This window comes from Buteo buteo, chromosome 2 (assembly GCF_964188355.1).
Source record: "Buteo buteo chromosome 2, bButBut1.hap1.1, whole genome shotgun sequence".
NCBI lineage: Eukaryota > Metazoa > Chordata > Aves > Accipitriformes > Accipitridae > Buteo > Buteo buteo.
In genome coordinates this window covers 55,473,132-55,499,664 of record NC_134172.1, presented here as the reverse complement: position 1 = coordinate 55,499,664, position 26,533 = coordinate 55,473,132, and the positions used below count along the sequence as shown (strand labels likewise).

The window sequence follows — 26,533 nt, the reverse complement described above, 5'->3', positions numbered from 1 at the left end:
CAGCACCGCCTCCACCGGGCAGACGGCGAGGGCGCACGCGCGGGTACGGGATGGCGCGGCACCCCTTCCCCGCCCACAGCGTCGGCGGCGCGTGCGCCTTCTTGCCTCTCCCACGCCCCGTCCCGCCCCGCGCCTGCGCAGTGCGGGTCCGCCGCTTTCCCGCCCGCTGCGGAGGCGGTGGGTGAGGGACCGAGCTCAGGAGCGGGCCTGGGTACGGGCCTGCGGTGGGGTGCGCGGTTAAACCGGCGGCGCCGGGCATCTGCCCGGGTGCGCGGGAGCCCTGAGGTGGGCACGTCGGGCGGCAGCGGCGTCCCGGCGTGAGAAGGGGGCCCTGTGGGGAAGGGGCCTCCCGGTTGGCCCGGCCTCCCCCGCCTCTCTCCGGCCGGAGTCGGCGCCGAGGCTGGGCGGCGTGGGGCGGGCCGTTGGGGACAGGGGCAGGGCGGAGGGGGGTTCACAGCCCCTGGTGGTGGGCGGTGTGCCCCGTCACTGCGCGGTTCAGGGCTACGCCGCAAGTGTCGGACGCTTACTGGGTTTTGCTTCTCAGTTGAAGGATGAAAGGTAGTAAGGAGCTGTTTTTTGTGAAATTCATAAAGTCTTCTGGGAACTCGGAGTATTTTTTTAAAGCTCTTGAGGTAAGTAGGGTTGATCACCTTTCTCAGTGAGCCCAGTGAACTACCTAATTAAATTATTTTCGTGGTTGACTTAGATGTAGCTTATATGTATACATTCGGGAATAAAGCTATTTCTGTAATAGAGGTGTTTGGTGTTTAATAAAGTTTGTTCAACAAGAACAATTTTGTTGAAATTGCTTCTTGAACAAGAAATAACTATTATTTCAAAACCTGTTGACATTTAGCAAAGTGACATGTAGCTGGCAAAGTCTGGATGATGGTCACTCATCTAAGCATTAAGCAAACTTAGGAAGGATACTGTGGATTGTTTTCCACTTTGAGAGGTTAGGGGGATCAGGGTGGCAGGATCAGGTCCTGAAGTCTGTATGAAGAATGTTTAAGTCTGAGTATTGTGAAGAGTTGGGGGAATGAGGGGGACACCCATGAGGTATTTTAGCTCTTTCTTCTGCCAGTTACACTCTGGCATGGTAGCTTTGTTGTGAGCTGTTTCAAGTAGTACTTGTGTAGTTTCCACAGGATTGGCTATTTGTTATTTGTTAAATAAATGTATGCACTGTTTACCTGCAGTCTATAAAAGAATTTCAGTCAGAAGAGCATCTCCAGATCCTTGAAGAAGAAACAGCACTCAATATAAAAGAAAATGATAAATCACTTTACATTTGTGATCCTTTTAAAGGCGTTGTTTTCAATCATCTCAAAAAGGTATGCTACCCATCAACTTACTTTTAGCTATATTCTTTCTCTTCTAGAAGCTCTCTTGTCCATACTTACACCTTATCTTCGCTCTTTTTGCACTGAATAATAGCAGTATGAATGATTCACAATAAAATCTTTAAAACGTCACTGCATCCTGTATTTAGGGAAGAAGATGACTAGCAAAGCATAAGGATTATTTTGAAGCATGTGGAAAAATAAATAGTGTGATCAGTTCTGATTCCGCTGGAGTTGCTAAGCTGGCTGTCACACTTTTTTACCCCGAGTAACGCGATGTAGTTTGACCTGCAATGAGTTGTCCAGCAGACAAAGATAGGCTAGCTGGAATTTTCTGGCATGTTAGCTATAGCATCTGCTGCTTTTACTGAGGCCAGAAAAACTACATGGATTGTACTGAAAATCTGCAGCTGAAAGTAAAAACAAAACTGTCAACTACCTGGAGATGCTGGAGGAGGAGGACAGACCAAGGGCCCTGCCTTCCTTAGGTTTCAGGGACAAGGAAAGCCTTCTTTATACCAATGTACCTTCTGCTAATGTTCTTGGTTTTGTTTTTTTTGTTTTTTTTTGTTGTTGTTGTTGTTGTTTTGTTGCAGCTTGGCTGTAGAATTGTTGGACCACAGGTAGTCCTGTACTGTATGCAGTCCCAGCAATGTGTCCCAAGAGCCGAGTGTCCTGTGTACAATATGACCATGGCCGATGTAACGGTATCCTGTACCAGCCTTGAAAAAGATGTTAGGGTAATGCATTGTACAAAATGGATTGTTTAGCTGATTATTGTTGTCAGTTGGCTTCAGATGGCTCATTACTAAGGCAGCAGTCATACTATATATAACTGTGCCTGTGTCTAGGTATGTCTAGTCTTTCTGTGGTTTGTAGATTATATATAGTTTATGTAAAGAGTTGTATGGAGAAAGAGGAAGCATATGTAGAGATATATCTGTGCATGCACATGTGTATATTACATAAGCGTATACATATATAATCATGTAAGATTTCAGCTGTATTAACATGGGAGTAAACGTGTTGGGGATTTTTATTAACTGATTAGACGTATCACTTAATCTTACTATTTTGTCTGTGACTATAATGCTACAGACAACACGCTCTATTTCTGGTTGCTCAAAACTACATGGTAAAGATTTAATACCCTGTCAGCTATGGTTTAAATAGTTTATCTCAGAAATTTACTTTTTATTTATTCTGATATCTCTTTCTAATTTATACTACCTAAAATGTCAACCATCTGTAAAATTTTACTAATACTGTATGACTGTCATATTTTTTTAAGGGTACGTATTATGTTCAGCTTATCAGAAATGCAAATAAAATGGAAATTATATTTGATGGTTTTTATGGCTTCCATATATACCCATTTTGTATTTTTGAACAGTTTTTTATGAGAAACCATGGACAATTGAAATCCATGATTTTGTTTTTTAAGGTGAATGTGTGATGTAGGTTCTTTCTTTTTTCTTGATAATTTTTTATAATTTTTTTTTCCCCACCCAGGAAGAAGTTCATAAGTATGTGCAGATGATGGGTGGATGTGTGTCCAGAGACCTCAGTGTGTCAGTAACTCATCTTATAGCTGGGGAAGTTGGCAGCAAGAAATACTTAGTAGCTGCTTCTCTGAAAAAACCTGTTTTGCTTCCCTCTTGGGTTAAGACACTGTGGGATAAATCTCAGCAAAGGTATAAAAACCACAACAAAACTGTTTTTGTTTGGGGGACTGGTAATTCTTATGGTGGTACAGGCTACTTTCTTTTTCTGGTTGATTTTACTTGGAAGAAAAAATATTTTCTTTCTTTTTTTCTTTCTTTCATTCCTTTAGCATAATGAGATACACTGATGTTAACATGGAAGACTACGCTTGTCCTGTGTTCCTTGGCTGTACGATTTGCGTAACTGGCTTAAGTAGTTCAGAAAGGAAAGAAGTCCAGCGCCTCACTGCTGAACACGGTGGGCAATATACGGGGCGGCTCAAGATGAATGAATGTACTCACCTCATAGTTCAAGAGCCAAAAGGTAGAACTTAGAGAGTAAATACTATTTTTACTTCTTGAGTTGAAGTAGGGTAAATATGCATAAGCATAAGAGTTTGAGCTGTCTCTGTGTCTGCTTCAGTGTTGCTCTTACTACTTCTGTTTAAGGAATCACTGTTGATGGGAAGAGTAACAGAGGGCACCCTTACTTTGCTCTAAAGCCGTGAGAAAGAGAACAAAAGAGAAAAATCCAGAGACCCAAATGGTATTTAAGGGAAGAAAAATGGAGAATCCTAGAGGGGATGGAAGAATAAAGAAAAACTAAGTTTTTTGGGAGAGCTGGATAGGACTTAATTTATATGCTGATTGAAATTCGGTTGTGGACTAATGTTTTTTAACTGATCTATTTTTTGTGCCTTCTGAACTCCCTACTAAGATAAAATGAAAAATCCCTTTCTTTCCTCTTGGGAAGATGAAAGGATTGTAGTTTTACTGGGAGAAGAATGGGAAGGGTTTTCTTTTTTTTCCCCAATTTCCTTCCCTTTCCCTATGGGGAAGTATCCTGGGACTTTTTAAACTTTTTTTTTTCCCCCTGTGCTTGAAAGCTTTAAAGGCTTTCCCCCTCCCCCCCTCCCCCCCTTGCTTTACTGCCCTGTCATACTGTACCCATGAGCTAGCCATCAATGAGGTTTTTTTCCTCTAACCTTATTTAGAGAATAAGTAACCAACTTATTGGAAGAGTCCAGGATAACACAACTTGCACATTGAAATCAGTTATTTGAATTTTAATATTTTCTTAATGTCCAGCCATCTTTCAGCGATCACTGTTTGAAACATTAGCATTTTAGTGACTTGTGATTTTTATTTTGTTTACATTTGAAAGGTCAGAAGTATGAATGTGCCAGAAAATGGAATGTGCACTGTGTGTCTGTGCAGTGGTTTTCTGACAGCATTGCAAAAGGCTTCTGTCAGGATGAGACAATATATAAAATAGAGAGTGGATCAAAACTGAGTAATATACCCAATACGTCAACACCTACGAATCATGCCAGCAAGCCTGAGAGTAAGTAAAACCTTTTAAAATATGTTGAAGTAAGGTAGGAAACATTTGTAGTAATGAAGAAGAACTGTTTCGAATTAGTAGGGTGCTGCTTGCTTTTGCAGTGCTGGTTTTACAGTTTGGGTTCTGATTCTGCTTATGCTTAAAACATAACAGATTACTTCTATGCATGTTGAATATTCCAACATGTGTAGACTTATCACATGAATAATTGTTTAAAAAGTAGACTTGAATTAGGCATTTGATTGTCTGTTTAAGAATCAGTGGTGTATATCTTTAATTCCTAAAAAAGCATGACTGTTCATACATTTGTAGTTTAAAACAAGTGTCTGTTATGAATTTAATCTCACAGCAGTCTTGGGGGGGGAAACAAATACAGAATTTTTTTTTTTAAGTAGCATTATTTTTTCTGGTTTTTTTTTTCTTCATGTATTTGTTTTTACTTACTGCATGCCATTAACAGAAGGAAAGTTAAAAGCATTTTGTTAAACATGGTAGCATGAAAGACACAGCCAGCTTTAAATGTATCTTTCCAAACACCTGTTACTGTCTACTGCCTCAGGAAATGAGTGAACAGGAGCCCTGGGGTAGCACTACCAACAGAGCACTGGGAATTCTAGTTAGGTATTATGGAAACTGCATATAACTCTCTAATCACTGAGCTTCATGTTGATTTCTCCTTACTACAGAGAGGCCTGTCTATTTTTAAGAGTATTTCTAATAGGTGGCCGCAAAACTGGAATAAAAGCTTTGAAAACCAGTCTTGTTGGCTGCTATCTCAGAGATGACATCCATTTGGCAATAAACAGAAGGTGCCTAAGCACTCTTGCTAGTAAGACCATACTCAGTCTGTGTGTAAATAAAACCCTTGGTTTAACCAAGGTTATACTTACCTAGTGTTTGTTATTCTTCAGACTTTACATTTCCTTCTAGCACTGTTTTGTATTTTGTTTAGTGAAGAGGCGGAGAGAGATGAGCCAAAACTAATGCATCTTTTTAAATTTTATTTAAAGATCATACCTTTTCGGACGTCAGCCACATTTCTAATATCAATTCAAGTAGTGTTAATGAAACCGCACGTAGTTCTGCTATGAGCAGCAGACTGGATCCTCTTCCTGATGAGCTGGAAAACTTGGATATAAGTTCTTTTCAAGACCCTGAAGATTTGTTAGATGGGTGTCGAGTACGTTTAACAATGTATACTTTGAAATGTTCAGTCTTAACACTGTGGAAGCAACTAGGTTGAAGCACTGGCAATTGCTGCTTTAGTAAATTGATTCTATGGTCAGTAGCAAATGCCAGATTTATTTTGTGTCCACATGCTGTAGCTTGCGTATGTGTCTATGTGTGTGTGTATAATTATATTAAATTTGTAGTATAAATATAAAATTATATGTTTATAGACATATATATTTAAACATACTATAGTGAATGGGTTCTAGAATTGGTATGTGGTTTTGGGTGGTGGGGTTTTTTTTTCAGGTTGTACGACTTTGGCTAGGGGTTCATTCCATTAGTAAATATTTTGCTAGAAGTTTTGCTAGATTAATTTGCAAAGATAAATTAATCCAATTCCAAATGCTTAACTTTTTTGCTGCTTCTCAGAAGCTGCACCACTATTTTCTGTGTTCTGCAGCAGTCAAAACAAATTATACCAAAATATCCTACCTTATTTTTAATTTTTTACTTTTTTTTTAAAAGGCCTTTTTTGTTGCTCTGTTCTCTTTGTAGATTTATCTGTGTGGCTTCAGTGGCAGGAAGTTGGACAAGATGAGGCGGCTTATTAATTGCGGTGGTGGTGTTCGATTTAATCAACTGAACGAAGGTGTTACCCATGTCATTTTGGGGGAAAACAATGATGAGCTGAAACACTTTTTGGACAAGACAGCTCACAGGTTATGATAACTATATCGCTTAAGGTCTACTTCACCTTGTTTTCTTTCTCCCACCACCTTGTAAACAGGAAAACATGTATTGATTTGAAAATCCTAAATAGTTCTTGACTTAAATGAGAAGACTTACAGCTAGTATTCATGAGTACATCTTCATGTGCTCTTGAATACTGTAGTTTTTGGGTAGGCATGAGTCACCTCAGTGAACAGAAAAACAAGTATTCTTATTGGTGAAAAGAGGTGTTAACATATATTTGTTAAAATATTGAGGAGGAAGGATTTGGCAATCCAGCAGTGGCAGATAAAATCTACATTATAGAAAATAAGTATGAAATTCTCTGTTCTCAGACTGAAAGAATTAAAAAAAATCTTGAGGTTTGTGAAGTGCCCAAAGCTTGCTTAGTGTTGGAGTTACAAACTTCAGGTGTGTGTGTATATACTAGTATTTGCGTAATGGGAAAGAAGAATCACAGTTCTGAAACCTTCTGTAACTTGTTTGTATAACACTTTATTTTATAGGCCTCATGTAGTAACAGCAAAATGGTTGCTGGAGTCATTTAGTAAAGGTTATCTACGTCCAGTGGAGGAATATGTCCCTCTGAACTACCAGCTGTTAGAGAACCCAATTTTGGAGCAACCTGGAATGAAGTCAATTCTTCCCAAAAATAACAATCTTTTGAAGAAAGAAGCTATGAACGTTACAAAGCACCGGAAAGCTGCTGAAGAGGACTTCCTCTCTCAATACATAAATAATGATTCTACAATGGGTACGTTTTAGGCTCAGCATACCATAGAAAGGTTAACTGCTCATAATTAGCATTTGAGTTTTGCAGCATTTGCATATTAAAAAGCTAGCTGCATCTAGTATGTTAACTTCTATATTGTGTTTTAGAAATCAAATTTAAACAGGCCTATATAGAGCAGTTTTTAACTAAAACCTGGCTGAAAACAGCAGAATACTGTCATATCTTCATGAAACTATTTTCAGTTGTCTTTGATGTTCTTGTCAAGCAATTACTATGGTTGGTTGTTCTGGGTTTTTTTTTCCTTTCAGATGAAGTTGAAAAACTGACATCCAGAACCTTCAGTGATGTTACTCACTTGACTGTTCAGGGAGAGAATCAATCTTCTGTGTGTAATGGTTCTTTGGGAGAGTCTTCTGCACTCGCTGAAGGAGGCTTATTTGTTAGAAAGAGATTTCTTCTTTTGGGTTTTGGTGAAGAGGATGAGTCCTGCATTGCAGATATTATAAAGGAGAATGCTGGGAAAATTCTGCCGCTGCAGAGCAGAACCATTGCAGACTATGCTGTGGTACCTTTATTGGGGTGCACAGTGAAGCCAACTGTTGGTGATGTTGTCACAAATACGTGGCTGGTAAGGGAGTTACACTTTCAGTTCTGTGAGTAAACAGGTATCTATATTAGAAATATGTCTTGTCAGAATGCGGAGTTATCAGTGGCTTAAGTGTAAGAAAAATACTGAAGAGATTAGCCTTGTTTCATTAGAAATGTACTAAATGAAAGCATGCTTTAAAGCCTCTGCATCTGTAAGGTACCTTTTATCCGTTTCATTTCATTTTCTACAGGCTTGTTAAATAGGATTTCATTGTCATGACTCAGAGGCTGCTTATGTGAGAGTCTGACAGCATTCTCTCTAATGAATTGTAGGAGCTAGTTGACTGATCATGATTTCATTTGATATCTTTGTGCTTGCTTTTTCTTGTTTCATGCTTTTTACAGCTTTTCAACTTGTGTCAGAAGAGCAAGTCAGGTTTATAGCTCAAAGTCAAAAAATATTAACCGTATTTGCCAAGAGTGGGCACGTGGTGTAGACTAACTGCTGTATTTTTCAGTACTAGGTAGCTTTCTGTGAAGTAAATCTGTACAGACCCTCAGATCACACCTGGAAATGCTTTAAGGGAGCCTCCAGGGTTGGAAGAGTAGTAACTGAAAAGTTCTGAATAATGCCTCAGTACATCAAACCTGACAGAATTTAAATGATCTAGAAAAGAATTTGTCTGATTCAGTGGGAAATAATTTGCCTCAGATGTTATGATGGAAGCAGGACTGCTTTTTGTTGAGTCCATAAATGCTATCATACAGTTGCTGAAATATTGTTGGCTTTGTTGCTATTTGGCTTGATTTGCATTTTTATCTCTTTCCCTTTCTTTAAGATGACATGTGTGGAACAGCAGCTCCTTTTAGAACCCCAGTCCAATCCACTTTTCACACCAGTTCCGGTAATGGAAGGAGTTACCCCTCTGGAAGACTGTGTTCTTTCTTTTAGCCAGTTCACTGTTGCAGAGAGAGACTCCCTGGTTTATCTGGCAGGACTGCTAGGAGCCAGGTATGTCTCCTGTCACCGTTTCTTCTTGTTCTTAGACAGCCAGTGTGATGAAATCCATTATGCATTTCACTACTTCTTTTACAGGAGTAACAAATATTAGAGTTACAGGCTCTTTGGGATTCTATTCATTTACAAAACCTAGTGCTGAAGCAGTGAGATGTTATTATATAGGTCTTTTATTTTCCTCTCCTTTAGAGAAATTTAGTTTGTATTCACACAGACTAATTTCTACCAGAATATGCTCAGTCTCATATTTCCCAATGACTGAGTCTCAGTAACTTTTTGCTTTGCTCTAGAACAGAGCAAAACCATCAGTTTTTCACGTCAGGCCTTCTGAGTTGCTCTTCAGTTGTCCAGGAGCGGACCATTGTTCGTCTTCCTCAGTACTATCTGGGTCAGCCTCATAATCAGTGATAGTGCACCATTTCTTAGGAGATGGGATGGTGAATTATTTGCTCCCAATTCATCAGGATCTTTGAAAAACATTAAGGAAAACGTATTTAGTCATGAAGTGGCAAAATTGTATAGCTTAGAGTATCATTTGATCTGATTTGTAGTCTGTTTGAACTAAATTCTTTGTCGGTGAGTTCTCAGTCCTGTCATCTTCTTAGAAGTCTTTGATGATAAGAGAAAAACTGTAATATAAAGAAAACTATTGTTCATTTGGAAATGATGCTTGTTGGCGGCTCCAGAAAGGAATCCAGCCTGTCCCATTAATCTTGCAGAAGAATGTTAGGTCCAGTGTATGATTTGGAAATGGGATATATAAGGACTTCTGGAGTATGAGAAATGTTACATTTCCAATACCGGTAGAAGCAAAACATTACTGTTTAACCTCTCTTTTTTTTTTTTTTTTTTTTTTGGTTGCTTGTAGGTATAGGTTAGGCTGTAAAGTGCAAAGTGGATAGCCTTAGATAATTCTACTGGTTCTTTTTCTGTTGCTTGAATGCATTTTATAATAGTGCAAACGTGCCCTAGATTAATTTTGTTTATGACTAAATGAATGTTTTTATTAATCTAATTTTAGAGTCCAAGAATTCTTTGTGTGGAAAGCCAATGCAAAAAAGGGAATGTTTGCCACTACCCATCTTGTGGCGAGAGAACCAGATGGCTCCAAGTATGAAGTTGCGAAGAAGCGTAATTTGCCAGCAGTCACTGTAGATTGGCTTTTGCAGTCTGCAAGGACAGGAAAGAGAGCAGATGAAAGCAAGTTCTTGGTTGAAAATGCAGAGGCTGAAGGTTGGTTATTAGCAAGTTAGGGAATATGATTGCGTCATTATACTGTTCTTTCACGATAAAGAAGGCAGGTATGATGAAATTTTTTTTCCTAACACCTTTGAAGTATTAGAGCTAAAGGATATTTTTCCAAGTATTTTTTCCGTTTTTTTTTCCTGCTGTTGAGTCGTAATTTTAGAAGTGATACTGTGTGTTTCCTACAAGTTTCTTGGAGTTAGTGGAGTCTTGTTATCCGTCAGCTGGGAATCAAGCTCAGTGTCTCAGCTTTGTCCTTTCTGACACACATGCTGCTCTGTAGATTGCGTGGTAATTGATGATAGATCTGGCTTAAAACTTGTTAGTCTTAATGATGACATGATGCCCCTCTGCTCAGTCCTTCATGTCTACTTCATCTTCTGGTGCTTCTGCTCCTTTTCCAGTTATTTCATACCTTTTATTTGGCAATATTTTTTCCATATTAAGATGCAGACTACAGTGATTTAATACTGAATGTTAGCAGACCTGTTTTACCAGTGCCCTCTTGAATTAATCATATGGGTCACCAAGTCAGAGGACAAAAGGTATGTTGTTGGCATAGGCGCATCTTACCTGTATACTACATTTTTAAGGAAAAAAAGCAAGAGGTCAGGGGAGAAATGAGCAATAAAGTGTAAAAGCAATTCTTGTACTAGTCTTTTTGAGCTATTAAGATGATGAGTCATACTTATCTAGAAGCATTTATGATGGATAAACTTTAAGGCTAAATCTTGGTCCTATTAACCCAAAGACATAAAGGACTGGAAGTGTGCATAGTGACCTAAAGAGGTGTGATTCAGAGTCATGAATACAAAAGAACTTTCACGTTGCATGGAAAGTAAGGATCCAGGGAGGGGGAGTTACCTTTAATGTTGAAAGGGAAGGTTTTATTGTGTATTGCATCTTTTTCTTGGATTTGTATTTTGATAGTTGTTGTACGACATATGTGAGCTATCCAGGTATGTGTGGAACTGCAAACATTGTGAGCTGACCAGGGGTTGCTCACTATTTTTCAGACACTTGGGGTCAAGCTCAGTACCAATGTAATTCAAACTAAGTAGTTAACTGGAAGAGACACTTAAGATACTGGCTTTTAAAATACAATCATCAGTTCAGAGCATTTATTGGAGGAGGATTTGAACTATTTTTTTAGGGAAAGAAAGGTCAGGTGAACTTTCAGTTGTTTAAATAAAAGTGTATGTGAGATCTGTGTTCAAAAGAAAAATCAGACCGCTTGCTTATGTTTTCTTTGTTTCTTTTAAAGACAAGGAGAGTTCCATTATTCAGCTTAGCAAGACACCAGCAACGGTTAACTCTTCTGATTCAGAGCAACCTACTTATTTCCTTGAAGCTGGAAAAAAACCAGCTGTGACCCCTCTTGATATCAACAAGTTCCAGAGTAAAGCTTTCCAAGCTGTAATCTCTCATCATACTGGGAAGACAACCCCCCTTACACATGGGGGACTGCCACAGAAAGAACCATCTTTACGTCTTGATACACCGTCAAAATTTCTTTCCAAAGACAAGTTATTCAAGCCGTCTTTTGATGTAAAGGTGATAATCTTTGCAAATTTTTCAGTTGGTAGAGCCAGTAGTGTTAAAGAAGTGCATAAACTTAAAACCGGCACAGGAACTTGTGCTTACCCCTTTTTATGCTGTTAATGTACAGACTTTCCGTTTTGAATAAGCCAGGATAACTGGCTCCATTTATTTCTATATATTTCTAGTCAATGACCTGTGGACTAAATTTATTGACTAGTAGATGCTATAACGTCCTTAACAAAGCTCCTTTGTGCTTATTGCATCATATGTTCACGTGTTCTACACCTCACATGGTACACAATCTGTGTTCTTTACATCTAAAGACTGAGAAATGTAAGGCTTATAATTGCTGCAGATATTTGGAAACAAGTGTTTGCTGCTTTTGTCATGAAATGCTACTTTAATGACATGTTTTTAATGTAATAGCTTTAGCAATTACAAAACTGTTACTGCAGATTGAAAAATGCATTGGGGTTTTGGGTTCATTGTCTCATTCTGAAGGCCACAAAAGGCTAGAAAAATACGAGTCTTAGAACAAAGAAACCCCTGACACTTAGGCAGTATCTGCGCTTCAGGTTTGTTTTTCATTTTTGAGGCCTTAACTGAAAGACCGATGCATTGAATTCCTGCGAAGTTGTTAGGTTTTTGGGGGGTTGTTTGTGGGTTCGCTGTTTTCTTGCGGTTTTTTTCACGCCTCTGCCCGCAATAGAACAAAATGTGTGTTACAAAACCAGATGAATTCAGTGTTCTCTTCAGTTAGTTCTGCTTCATGAAGAGAAGGTTCCAGGGAGACCTTATAGCAGCCTTCCAGTACTTAAAGGGGGCCTACAGGAAAGATGGGGAGGGACTCTTTATCAGGGAATGTAGTGATATGATGAGGGGTAATGGTTTTAAACGGAAAGAGGGTAGATTTAGGTGAGATGTAAGGAAGAAATTCTTTACTGTAAGGGTGGTGAGACACTGGAACAGGTTGCCCAGAGAAGTTGTGGATGCCCCATCCCTGGAAGTGTTCAAGGCCAGGTTGGATGGGGCTTTGAGCCACCTGGTCTAGTGGAAGGTGTCCCTGCCCATGCCAGGGGGGGTTGGAACTAGGTGATCTTTAAGGTCCCTTCCAACCCAAACCATTCTGTGAGTGAGTGAATCTGTGACTCGGTACTCTGCTTTTTGAAATCTAATAGTTCACCACTGGTATTTTCCAAAGCAAGATATTCTAGACCAAAATTTCTCTTTTTTAAAAAAGGGCAGTAGGAAACTTGGTGTTTTAAAGGTGCAGAAAGAATCGCATACTCATATGCAACTCTTGTCAGGGGAGGTATTAGTAAATTAAAATAACTGGTTGGGGTTAGGAATACCTGGGTTTGGGCACTGGCTTTTCCGCTGAGGGCAGTTTTCATTGGTGGCAGTGAAGAGAGAGATTGATAATCTATCTTCTTCCTGTTTTGCTTATGCAGACTCTTAAGACTGGGATTGTCTTGTACTGCTTTTGTGCAGTGGTACTACAGTTGCACTTGCTAGCTGCTACTGCAGTACACCGTCCTGGTTTAGGAGTATGACATCTTACTACAGACTGTATTTGTGAAACTTGCATTTGAGTGAGAATTTTACAATGTGTTTGTGAAAGTCAGTCAGTTGCTTCTTTTTTGGTAGGATGCTCTGGCAGCTTTGGAAACTCCAGGAGGTCCTGATCAAAAAAACAGGAAACTGAGCACACCTCTCTCTGAAGTCATCAGCAGAAATTTGAAATTGGCACTGGCAAACAGCACAAGGCATACAGTAGCTCTTACTGCCAGCCCTCAGTTGACCACTGGAGAGCCAGAAGTGGTAGGAAATTTTGTTTTTTTGTTTCTGGAGCATAGGCTTAATTAAGAAAATGCCGTATCTTTTGTGATTTAAGTTACAAAGGAGTTTGTGAATTGCGCTTTGTGATCCATTTGAGTAGAAATCCGTATGATTATGCATTCTTCATGACAGTTAAAGGAAGGTAGGATAGAGTTTCCTCCTGGAAGGCAAAGAATTTTAAAACCTTTTTCTACTGTCTGTATTACTGTCTTGAATATTAAGCACTTGCTAAGTAACATGACATATTTATAAGTACAGACTTCGTAGTATTGGATGAGAGGATTTCATCACATTTAAGAAATGCCCAGCCTCCAGAGGAGCAGGTTTAAATAGTTTGTCTTGGGCTAAAGCTAGTTCTTTTTTAATGTATGTGTTGCCTTTTCCTATATTCCTCTGTAAGGTGCTGCTCTCCTGCTTACTAGAAGGCACAAGATGTGATCAGTTGCTTACCCCCTTATAAAGACACATTATGTTGTCCTTTCTTGTAGTTATCTTGCCTCTTCAGTCTAATCTACCCTAGTGACAGAAAACAGAAGAAGATGCAGGAGGAAAGGGAGCATTTATGTTTTGCTTGTCATGTTTGTACACTGTTTCCTGTAGAGGAGCAGCAAGAAAGCTAATGGCCTTCAGCAAGGGAAGGCTGTCACTTCTTATTTTGTAGCTCCTTATTCTTACTTTTTTTCACTCCAGTACAGTGAAATACTTCTGTGGTGTAAGGTTTGATAGTTCCCTAATTTCAGTGTTCAGGAAGTGCTCGGTCTGTGATGGAAGGAGCAGAATATGTCTTAGGGAGACTAGCTGGGAGTGAATCTTGTGTCTTGTGGATTCCTAGTGCATGGAATGATAATAGTGTTGGGTTTTGACTGTGGACTTTGGGAGCAACAAAAATAGAGAATGTGTGTTTATCTTAGTTCTGTTGTTATTGCATATTTTAGTACGTACTACACTAAATATTAAAGTATTTTTGTTATTGATACAGAAACCTTCCAAACATGACTCTCCTGTTTTTATCTGTGCTTCTTGAACAGGAAGAAGAGCCCAAGCCTCTGGCCGATGTTGTTATATATGTTAGTAAAAAACTTACTAAGAAGCAAAGTGAACTGAATGCATTAGCAGCTTCTCTTGGGGCAGACTACAGGTATCAACTGATAGAAACAGCTTCTAAGTTTCTGCACTGATGTGACTTCTAATACATACGAGTCTTCGCGTTCTAGTGTGCTTTATCTACGTGAGCTTTTGCTATAGCTAAACGTTAGATTTCACCATCTTAAACAATTTCTATTGCAAAATGAGGCCATGTGCTTCTAATGTGAAATAGGACCATCTTTTCCCAACACATCTCCGGTCTCTCTGTTCTTGATAAGCGTGTCTTGGAAAGACTGTTGGTCCTGAAGTCTTCCTGAATTGCAGATTTTTTCTCTATATTTATTTTATTCCCTTCTTTTTTGAAGAAAACTATGAAACGTTTAGCTTTGGGGTAGTTTAAAATTTGCTTTTATTTTAGTTTTTGAATTTGATCTGAATTTGTGTGTGTTTCTCTCTGGCTCAAAACTGCTTATTTTACAGATTATAGGCATGGCTAAGTTCGTGTGCTTAGAACAGCTTGGGAAAAATAGGCTGTCACGAAGAGAAATTACAAACTAGCATTTGTGATTTAAGACAGAATTCTGTTCCCACTAACTAAGATTTATGTATTTTGTTACTGACTTCTTCAATAAGTGTTATCATTCATGGTGTGGAAGTTGCTCTTATGTCTGGTAGTAGCTTAGAAATGCTGAAGATATTTGCGTTAGATAACAAATACCAGTTTTTCTTGGTTTAAATGTTAGAATCCCGCATTTTGTTTATTTTAAGCTTTAAGGATCAGTATTTCACTTGCAGCTCAGTATGTCAACAGAAGAAAAAGCTTTCTCATCCTGGGTCACATGTTCTTTTCAGAAACTGATTTGAAATTCCACTTAAATAAAAACAAAACAAAAAAGCTAAAGCAAAAAACCTCTCCTCTTCCATATGTTTATCAGATTTAGTTTTGTTTACTTCAGGAATGCTTTGAAAAGATATTGAAGTTGTTCTATCCTAAAACTGAATGCTGTCTTTGATGAAGTAAGTGGGCTCATTGCTTACTTAGGCATAACAAAATAGGCAAAACAAGATTTTAATATGAACAAGGGATAGGACAATTTGAGCTGGGTTTCTGATACTTTTTGATAGAAATTATATCTTCCAAGTTGTATGTTGTTTTCTTTTCTAGATGGTGCCTTGATGAAACAGTAACACACTTCATTTACAAGGGACGACAAAATGACAACAATAAGGAGTACAAATCTGTTAAAGAACGGGGTATACATATTGTTTCAGAACACTGGCTTTTAGAGGTATGGAGCTTGCTTTGTTCCCTTATTAAAAGTGAGGGGAAATGGAGGCTTAAAAGCAGTTGTATGGCAGTGTATTTTCTGTTTGCATTTGTACTGAACATGTATAGGAACTGATGTTTTGCATCCTGCTTTGAATTTATAAATTGAGCAGTCAGTTTTCACTGATGTACTTTTACCTTGTTATTCATGAGGAGAAAAGAAATTCTCTTCCACTGAACATTTCTACTGCATGTTTCCCAGAATGAGAGCCACGTTTTTCTCTTATGTAAAGTACTTCTTTTGGTGGTTTTTTGTTTGTACTTTTCCTGTGTTTAGATTATGAGAAACTGATTTGAGATAAAAGAAATTTCACATCTTATGTTAATGGATGTTATTACAGAGTGCCCAAGAATATAAACGGCTTCCTGAATCTCTCTTTCCTCACACTTACAATCCCAAAATGAGCCTGGACATCAGTACAGTGCAAGACGTCAGGCTCTCCTCCTCCAGTAAACTTGCGTCAACTGGAAAACCAGCAGAGGAAAATGAGGTATAATGTGTGATATGCATTCATGTTGTGTGAAGTGATTTGGATTCAGTTAACTTAATTGTTATATTAACATATTAATAAAAACCATTGATGCTTATTCAGTGATGCCCTGAATCAGGAGTAGCTAGTAATTAATAATAGCTATTGCAGATGTTCCTTAAGGTTTTTCTGCATTTGTAATACTCCTCTTCCAGGGCGATGGAGGGAAACACAGGCATTTCAAGATTAGAAGTGCTTTCCAATTTCAAAATAATATAGGTCCAGTCTTTACCTTCTCTTGTAGGTAATGAGATCCAAGGTGTGAACTTGCCTTGGTAGAAATTTAGACTGCAGAATAGGTGTTGTCACTGATGCTGCTGTTCACTGTTTTACTGTCATTGCAGTAGCTGAAAGGTTAGATTTCCTCTAAGGCAAGATTAATAATCTTCAGAATTTATACAAGTGTTGAACATGGGTAAAAAGCAAAAAATTTTGGCATTTGAGAATTCTGCTTGTCTTCATTGTTTTTAGATTATTCCAGTGGATGAAGATGATGCTGAAGTTGATGTAACTACAGACCAAATAAAGGAAACAGTTACTACAAGGGAAGAACATATTGTAACAAGTGAATCCAAAGGAGGTAAATGTAAATCACTGTTCTCAAAATAGTTGTGGGACATCAAACTATCAATATAAGCCTTTTACAGTTTCAGGTGCTGAATGTCAAAATCTGGAAGCCTTAGGTACCATATTTATATACTGGTCAACTAGTCCTTATTGTTGCTGGATGAGAGGAAAGGGGTTTGCTCTCTATTTTAAAGACTTTGACAGCCCACAAGAAAATCATGATCATCTGTTGCAAATTACTTAATTGCTGTTTCTTTCCTTTTAAAACTCTGAAGTTCGTATTTAATTTTGTTATGTAAATAAATGTGTTACGGGAGAATTGTGGATGTAAGTTAGATCATGCGAGCAAATTCAGAAGTGAGCTAAATGGAGATTTCTCCTTGTGTCTAGGAATAGGTGACTTGGGGCATATGTAGTTTTCCTAGATAATTCTTCCCAGATAACTTTTGCTCTCCTTTTAATGTATTGTCTTTGTCCTGATGTGTGTTGGGGGGAGGGAAGTTGACTGGAATTTCAGTTACTTTTCACTCGTTACAATATAACAGTCTTGATCTTAGAAGTTTTGTTCCTTCTCTCAAGTTTTAACCCAAGCACTAGAAATGAGGGAGAACTTCCAGAGGCAGCTGCAGGAGATCATGTCTGCCACATCGCTAGTGAAACCACAAGGGCAAAGAGGATCCCTTTCAAGGAACAGTTTTGATGGTTCTCCAACCACTCCTGATAGCACACGGTCTGTGCGAAATGGCCGCAGTAGGGTCTTGGAAGCTCTAAGGTACTGATTTGTGTTTCATAGTCTCTTATTTTGTCCTCCCTGCGCACACCTAGATATTCACTGAAACATGAATAGGTCTCCAGGATTTTCAAGTGTATTGTCTTTCTCTACTGATGTACTTAAGTTACTTCTCTTGCAATTCAGAATCTTTAACTGGACTTGCAAGATAAAATCAGAATGTTATCTTAATCCACAGTAGGTATCTTCTGTTTTTCAAAAAGTCACAGAATAGTGTGATTGCTTTTTAGTTTTGAATTGAATTATGCCAACTGATTTCTTTCCTTTCTCTTCAGATTAGTTAGTGTTCTTACAGATTTTGAAGAAAGCAGTGCTGCAGTATTTCACCACATAGGTCATATACAAGTAGTAGGTATTCCTGCAAAGCGCTTCTGTGAATGTTTCTTTTCTCTCTAAAAAGAGAGTAGGATTTGAACTCTTAACTATGCTGAGCTACAGTGAGAAAGTAATGGAAAACTTGCAAAATTATTCCTTTAGCTTGGTGTTTATTTGCAAGTTAATAGGTTCAGTAAAGAGTAGAGTATATTGATTTGGGAATAATTTATCAATATGACACATAATAAAAACATCTCCTACTGATATTTTGGTTGCCTTTTTTCAGCTATGCTGACTCTTAGGCTCACAAAGCCAGGCTGCTGGAGTTGGTTTTATACTGAAATTTTCCTGTTTCCCAGCCATTCTTCTAATAATGAGGTCATTTGGACGCTACAGTTGATGTGATAATTAACGCATTGCCTTCTAGTATGGTAGTCTTCTGTAAAGCAAATGCATATTTAAGGTATCTGTGCTTTTTTTCCTTAGGCAATCCCGTCAGGCAGTTACAGATATAAACACAGAGCCATCCCAGAATGAGCAGATCATCTGGGATGATCCTACTGCGAGGGAGGAGAGAGCAAGACTTGTCAGCAACTTTCAGTGGCCTAATAGTCCTTCCCAGTACACTGAGCAAGGTCAGAATAATGCCAATAAGAACGTGGACGAGTCTGCCTTCAAAGGATCTTTAGCTGATGCAGAGATTGCTGATATAGGTAAAATCAGAAATACAATATCCTTGTTCTTTGTTACAGCATCCATTTGATCTTTGAGAGTTTTAAAATACAGTAGTGTTTGGATTCTACTTAAAAAAAAAAAAAAAGAAAAAAGTGAGCATTGTCGGCATTTCTCAAATGCCAAAAATAAAATTTTACATTTTTGATCTCCATTATGTGTTGCTGTTTTTTAAAGAGAAGCTTTCCTATCCATTTGTCATTTGTGGTCAAACACCAAGGCAGTGCTTGTCTAAAAATAGTCTGCATCAACTTCAGGAAATCTTCCAATTTTTAATTTTTTCTTTTTTGGAACCACAGCTGGTTTCCAGGTAATAATTCAGGTAGGTATAATGGAATTCAAATGGGAATACCAGGAGTAAAATCTTTTTAATTGTAGTGGAAATATTCAAAGGTGAAGAATGGAGATATAGGAAGAAGAGCCCGAAAAACAGATGTGTCAGAGCTGCTGATGGATGTGCTTAGGTCAGGATTCAGTGAAGATACTGTATTTATCTTCCCTGTTCTTTTTGAAGTCTTTAGTTTACTGCTAGGACTAAGGAAGCAACATAGTTATGTTTTTTCATCCATTTTTGCTTTCTTCCCATTCCTGCCTCCTGAGAGATAGCAGAATCCTTTATTTCTCTCTCCCCACTGCCTCCCTCCTGCCCCCAGCTCCTTCCCTCAATCTACTTACAGAGTTTCTGCTTGCGGCAAGTATTCCTGAAAACTGACGCTGTCCTAGAGGAGGTTGAAGAAAATTAGCTAAATGCATTCAATTGATTTTTTGGTTCAACTGAATCAGTGCAGTTTAGCCAGAGAAATTAGTCCATCTGAGGGGGTTTATTTGCAGGGGGGGGGGGGGGGAGGTTTTTTGTTTTTTTCCAAAGCAAGGCATCCAGGGACGTGAGTCTGCAATATTGCAGCTGGTGGTTTGTGGTATAAGGAAGAGCATCTTTATGAAAGGCAATGGTGAAATGTAACTGTACATGTTGTAGCAGCAGTTGTATTTTGTCCTTTTAGGATAGCTACTTCTCTTTTTTTTAATTATTTACTTTTTAATTGTATTTTTTATTTTATCAATAATTATATTCAGCCAAAGACAAGTCATGCAACAATGCTTTACTTTCACAGCTGTTCCCAAGGCTGGGGATGGAGATTTGATTGAAGGTCTAAAGAATGCTGTACGTAGAGATCCTGAAACACCAGTTAAAGATCACTTGATTCCCACTCCGCAGGCCCCCAGCATTGCTTTCCCACTGGCTAAGCCTCCTGTGGCACCACAGCCCAAAGAAAAGGTTTGTCATATGAAGAAATGTTTATGATGATTTGTGTTCCAAGAGACATAGTGACACTTTAAGGAGCTTTGAACTTGGCAGTAAATATAAAATAGGTGAATATCTGCATTTAAAATCTTGAAATGGATTAATTTTGTACAGTTCTATTTCTCTTTCCCCCTTTCTTCGGGATTTTGAACAAATAATGGTTGCTCAGATAAAAAAAGCTTTTTGTCCTGTTAGTTCCTGCTAGAACGCTGATGTGGGCTTTGGAGTGGAGAGTTACTGTGTGTATTACTTGGAACTCCTCCAGCCATGTTAGGATGTTGGAAAAAAGGTTAGGCCTTTGTTTCCTTGGTGGTATCTGGAACTTATGTTTAGGTACAAACAAAAGATGATTTTTGTGCCAAAAACCTGGTTTAAAATTCTACTATTTTACAGTGAGCTTGGAAGGGGCTAGGAAAATGCGCTTGGTCTTTTGCCCATAGTGTATCACTTGATGCTCAAACTTTCAGCAGCTATGTGTCTTCAGAGGCATAACATGTCATGTTAGTAAATAAGCTGTGGTGGAAATGCATAAAGGCCCTTGAAATTACAGGAAGTCTGAATGAATGAGGCAGTGTGATAGATGGATGATGATTTCTTCATGTGTTCAACTTGACGTTCAGTGGATATGAATGGAGGATTAGTTTTTATGACAGATTGGTTCAGTTGTGCCCTGAAGAAAGGGGGAACTAAGAGGATGTTAAGCAGGAGCCTAACGTTGATTTGATAAGATCCAAGGTTTTTGTCAAGTGATTGACAGGTTTGGTTCTGCTTTTCCTAGCTAAAAGAAAACTTAATATAAAAATAACCCAGAATGTTTGGCAGAGAAATAGTCAGCTGTCAGCCTAATCTTTCTGTCATATTTTCAAAATCTGTTACTGTATTTCCAGGCTGTTACAGAAGATGAGAAGGCTGATGAAGAACAAGAAAAACACCGTAAATTTCAGCTGTCTTCTCTTAATCCTCAAGAAAGATTTGATTACTGCCATCTGATTGAGGAATTAGGTACCAGATATTTGTGAAATGCAAAGAATAGTATGTGTCTGTATGTGTCTGGTCAGCTGTGGCTCGTTGGGGAAAAGAAAGGGGCTTCTGTTAGTGACTCATCAGATTTGAGGTCTCAAATTTATGGCTTTCTGTGCTTGTGAGTGATTCTTTGAATATATTATTATTATGTGAGCTATCAGCTTTGCCATAAAACAGCAACGGTTTTGTCTTCCGACAGTTTTCTTTTAGCTGTCTCCACAACAGCCTCATTCTTTACTGTTGGGGGTGCCCAGGATCTGCTCTCCTCTGGTGTTTCTCTCACTCCTGTCCATGTTACAGTGGCACTTTATTTTTATCAGAGCCACTCTTTCCTGGCTGCTTCTCCTTCCTTGCCAGCTTCTGCCCATGTTACTTCAATGATAACACTTTCAATGTAAATTTGAGTTAAGTATATTTTTATCTGAATTCAGATAATTCTCACTTTGAGTTGCTCATTTCTGTGGTACAGCATGACCCTTAAATAATTTGAATCAAATTCATTCCTCAATTCAAGGTGGAATAGTACTTGAGAAACAGTGCTTTGATCCAACTTGCACACACATTGTTGTGGGACATCCTCTTCGAAATGAAAAATTCTTGGCTTCGATGGCAGCTGGAAAGTGGGTGCTTCATCGTTCCTACCTGGAGGCATGTAGAGGAGCTGGCTGCTTTGTTCAGGCATGTGACCTTATTACTGAGAAATAATTATGTTGTACCTTTTCACATTTCTTTTCATTTTGCACTACTAGGAAAGGACTTCACCTCTCAAAACCAATTAGCAGTTTAGGGTGCCCAAGCCTAGGGAGTTTTTGAGGATCCAAAGTCTGAGAAATTTTTGGCAAGCTTTTCTCTGAAAACTAGTCCTGAACCAAACTCCTGGCATAGTATAAATTAAATACCTACAGTTTTTATAGTTATTTCTGAAAATTGAAGCTTGAGTACCTTTTGGTAAATTCTCACTGGTACCAGCTAAATTTACATGGATCTTGTTACACCAGGAATTAAATCTTGATCCTTTCAATAAATGAACATATAATAGTTTTAAATAATCCAACTCTATAACCATGTACATAGATATTTTTGAACACTATCTCTTCCAACTCCTCACCTCCCTAACTGTTATTTCACAGTTCTCCTGGGTCTAGCAGTTCTTTTACATTGACCAGGCTAACTTTAAAATAATGCCTGTAGACTGGTTCATATCTTTATGTATCAAAACCAACTTTGATGGTTTTGGAAGATGCTGCAGAAATGTAGCAATGGTGTCCAGAGTAGTGAGTTGCTTTGCCCTGCTGTTGAATTCCATTGTAGATAACTGCAAGATGAATCTGGTTGTGCACATGACCTGATGTCACAGAAAACATGAGTTGATTTAGATACAGAGGTGCAATGAAGAACCCTATCTCTAATTTTACCTAGTGGTGTTTTGGTCAGAAAAAAATCAATCTATAAAGCTAGACTGAGTTGGGGTTTGTTCTGGTGTTTGTTTGGTTTGTTTGTTTCTTTTTAGTGTGTTTTTTTTAAATTTATTTTTCTGCTGGTAAAGTTGGCAGGACTGCTTTGTCATTCAAGCTTATGATTGTTCTAGGAAGAAGATTATGAGTGGGGAAGTAATTCCATACTTAATGTTTTGCCTGGAATCAATGTAAACCAGAAGAAACTAGCACTTGCAGCCATGAGGTGGAGGAAAAAAATTCATAAAGGGAGGCAAGAAACTGGAATTGTTGAGGTATGGTGCTGTTGAGGTATTTAGATACTCATGCAATGTAAGTTGTACAGTGTGGGTGGACAGCACAGGGATTGTCACCAAGAAACTTGGAAACTTAACTGGCAGGGAAAGGTAATCTGCCTTAAGAACAAAATGGCTTAGCTGGATATATTCTAGTTAAGTAATTTTGTTTTTAAAAAACTTCTAGTGCTGGTATATTAAAAGTCTTAATCTCCTCCTGAACCATTGTTCACGTTTTGCAAAGCTGGAGTGTGGCTACTTATGTACGTAAATGTCCCTCAGCCAGGAAGATGATGATAATGCTTCAGAGCTCTGACTGGGGAGCTAACCTAACTCAGCTTTACTGGGAAACCACAACTGGTACTCACAGTAACAGAAATCCTGTGCTGTGCCGTATGGGTGAATACAGCTCTCTGGACAGCATTTTTATAGCTCTAGCAATGAGCATACTGCTGCGCTTCCAACAGGGCACAAGTTTACGCCTTTCCTAAAGCACCTTCTGTGATTTTTATGGTGCAAGTTCCATAGTCTTTCAGTGAGATTTTTGAAAATGGGACTTGGGCTCCCCAAAGCCTTTTAACTCTCAAATCGGGCATTGCAGTCAAGTATTCTTTGAAAGGTAGAAATGCTGCTGATGTTCCAGTCACATCAGTATAAATCTTGACTTGTATTTTACGGTAACCTTTTTAAAATGAGTGCTTATAACAAATCCTCTGTACCCCTTGCCTACTTGGAAACCACAGTGAGTGCTTGTGTGAGGATACCAGTTGGCCTTAGGTGGTGTTACTGTAACTGAGTAGATAACGTAGGGTACGGGGTGGGGGGGAAATGTTGTTTCCAAGGAACTGTTTTTCTTAAGATGTGTTTCTGTAAACGAGTGTCTGGTGTTCTGGAAAAAATACTCATTGCCAAGGGTCTTGTCATAGATCGGTTTGCCCATCTTGCTGCGCAGGTGAAAGGGCTTGGTGGCAAGCTGCCCGACTGTATGGTGTTGGCTCAATAGTTGTATGTTCTGTGGGGATTTTTTCTGCCATTTACACTTAAAGACAAAACTAGATGGTAGCAAATCTTTATCTGATGGATATTCCTGAAAGGGGTAAATTATGGATCTATTAAGTCTTTACACTTTTTTAGTACCAACATACTTCTGACTAAATTGAGTCTTTTATCTAGGGAGCTTTCAGTGGCTGGAAAGTGATCCTGAATGTTGATCAAACCAAGGAAGCGGGATTCAGGCGCCTTCTTCAGTCAGGAGGAGCAAAAGTATGTAGGGATTATTTTTTTTGGGGGGGGGGAGGGTGCGGAAATTAAATTAAATATACATATGTTTCTCTCTCTCTCTCTCTCTCTCTCTCTCTCTCTCTCCCTCCCCCCCCCCCTTTCTGTTAAACTCTGTGCTGGGCATTTTTCGTGTGAGTAAAAGGTCTTAACCAACAAAATTGCTTATACAGGATAGCTGAGACATGGTCAAAGGGTGGGAGGAAAAAGCTATGTCATCTTCATTTTGCAAGTGGTCAGGCAGGGCAGCTTGTCTGCAGTTACAAAAGTCAGTAGTGCTGGTGGGAACTGAGGGTAGAATTTCTGTGCCTGCTCTGATGAGAAGGATCACTCTTCTTGAAAGGTACATGATGGCACAGAACACAGCTCTACCTGGTATCTTATTTCCCGTTGGTTTGCTAGTTAATTTGATGAGCAAAATTACAGGTCATGAACTGCATTTGTCTTGAGGAAGAAACAAAAAATAAACTTGTTTTTGCCTGTCATGCTTTAATCCATAGGTGTTTTCTGGTCATTCTGTGTCTCTCTTCAAAGAAGCGACCCATCTCTTTGCTGACTTCAGTAAGCTGAAGCCAGAGGACACCAGGGTTGACGTGGCAGAGGCAGCAGCCCAAGGAGTGAACTGCCTGAAACCGGAGTACATTGCCGACTACCTCATCCAGGTGCATGCGTGCCCGTGGGCGCTCGCCTCACAGGGCTGCTCTTTGCCTACCCCAGGGGCAGCGGGGCAAGTCCCTCGCCTCCAGCAACCCCTGCCACCTGAAGCCTCTGAAGGGACTGCTGCTCTATTGGTTGTGTGCCTCCTTTTCCAGAAGCTGTGGCCACCAGCACCTACACGGAGTATTTCGATCCGTGGCCTCAAATGTTAACTGCTATAACATGACTTGTTCTAGTGCTGGCACTGGGATTTGTTGCAGGGTAGGGAGCTTGCAAAATGTATTCAAAATGTAGGTGTGCAATGTTTGTTTTATTTTCAGTTTTAGAAAACTAATGAGCTGTTCCTTTCTTTTCAGAAGCTTCTTGAGCTAAACCACTTTTTTTTTTCCTCTATTGAAGGATCCGCCTCCCCCAATGGAGTCTTACTGCCTGCCGCAAGCTGAATCTTGCCTTCAGAATAACACAGAACGTGGAACTGGATTATCCCAGAAAAGAAAAGCACTGGGAGAAATGAGTGGAGTCAAGCGATCCAGAATACACTGAGCAAATTCCGTGCTTTTAACTTGTACATTTTTAAATTTGTATTTATGTTTTTTCACTCTCACCACAAAAAGTAAAAGCTTTGATTTTAACTTCTAATTTGTCCTGAGATTAAAATAATGTTACTCATGGGAAAGATTGCTTTGGTTACCAGTAGCATCTAAAAATATGGCAAGAACTCATACAAAAAATACTTGGTCTCCAAAATGTCCTAACTATTCCACTAATGATTTTAAGGGACATCATTGTATAATAAATAATAGTTAAATACCCTGTGAGATGCTTATGACATCTTTTATCTGTGTGTTGTGGGGAAAATACCAGTTGGTAAGAATTCTGTTGCATTTCTCACACAGTAATGGACTTAGGTGTTAAATGAATTTTTCCTCTTTTGATGTTTTCTATTGGAGGGGGAAAACGGAAACCAGACTAAAAGAACTGGCTTGTGAATTTTTGTATTGATAGAGGGTGTAATAAATTATTTCTGTAAAACAGGCTGCTGAGGTACTGCCATTCACTGTGCTAAAGAATCTGTTCAGCAAAGATAGAACCAACTGCATTTGACAAAGAGGTGAAGTTTGTCTGACCATCCTCCCTGTTGGGAGTCTGCAACAGGAACCAGAGGCAGAACAAAGACCTTAGTTTTCAGCAGCTGGAACTGTTCTTAGTCAGACTACCACAGTGTTTGACAAACTGTTTGACCTTTCAGTAACTCTGGGGTCTGGGTCTCTATTTACTAAACTTACTGTATGTGAGTTGCACCACGCTAGTCTAGGTGAAAGTGTTTGTGCTTATGAAATCTGAGGAGCTGTATTGAAGCAGCTAGAATTGCTGCAGCCTGTTTGAACAGAGAAGTGCATCCAGTTGCACAGGACCAGTGGAGTTGTCTGTGGTAATATGTGCAACATCTTTAAAGTCTATTTAATTTACCTCTTTATTATTTGGCAGGGGGCATATTCTAGTTGCTGAATTCTATAGAATTCAGTTCTATAGAAAGTCTTTGTATCAGTTTCAGTTGCAGATAGACAGGAGGAGACACAAGCATCTAAGCCCTGTGCAATCTGGAGAACCTTGCTCTAGGTGGGGAGAACTAACCCCTTGCTGCTGGGGGCAGGGACATGGGACCTAAGCCTTGGGAGTCTCCAGGTGAGAGAGAGGAGGAAGGCAGCTTGCCTTTACATGCAAGGCTGTGCTTTGTGCTTCTGTTTCCTGCGTTAGCGCGGGGTAAGTTTTGTCAGTGAGCTCTGCTGGGATGACCTAAAGGAGTTGTCAGGAAGAATTGAGCGATGCCCACGAATGTAAGGGATTTGATTCTTTTAAAAAAGTGAGATCTGTGCCCCTATTGGGGGGGAGGGGCGGCATGGGGCTTAGGCTGTGGCAAGATTGTGATGTTGAGTT

At 39.2% G+C, this 26,533-nt stretch overlaps 1 protein-coding gene across 4 annotated transcripts; it reads left to right on the top strand.

The window, feature by feature from the left end:
* Positions 1-122: 122 nt before the first annotated feature.
* TOPBP1 (DNA topoisomerase II binding protein 1) lies at positions 123-25,227 on the top strand. Of its 4 annotated transcripts, none has more exons than XM_075055144.1 (28): positions 123-211; positions 545-632; positions 1,200-1,334; positions 1,940-2,083; positions 2,856-3,037; positions 3,178-3,305; positions 4,212-4,391; positions 5,402-5,571; positions 6,120-6,283; positions 6,800-7,047; positions 7,335-7,654; positions 8,454-8,626; positions 9,654-9,865; positions 11,142-11,431; positions 13,067-13,240; positions 14,287-14,396; positions 15,510-15,633; positions 16,013-16,162; positions 16,673-16,781; positions 17,348-17,540; positions 18,360-18,586; positions 19,718-19,881; positions 20,796-20,910; positions 21,446-21,609; positions 22,520-22,660; positions 23,834-23,923; positions 24,439-24,600; positions 24,995-25,227. In XM_075055144.1, exons 2-28 carry the CDS (start codon positions 552-554, stop codon positions 25,136-25,138), a joined length of 4,494 nt encoding a protein of 1,497 aa, XP_074911245.1. In that variant the 5' UTR covers positions 123-211; positions 545-551; the 3' UTR covers positions 25,139-25,227. The 4 variants fall into 4 exon arrangements, with proteins under 4 accessions (XP_074911245.1, XP_074911237.1, XP_074911254.1 ...); XM_075055136.1 differs by having other exon boundaries at positions 3,178-3,371; XM_075055153.1 differs by lacking the exons at positions 23,834-23,923; positions 24,439-24,600; positions 24,995-25,227 and having other exon boundaries at positions 3,178-3,371; positions 21,446-21,613; positions 22,524-22,660.
* The last annotated feature ends 1,306 nt before the right edge of the window (positions 25,228-26,533 follow it).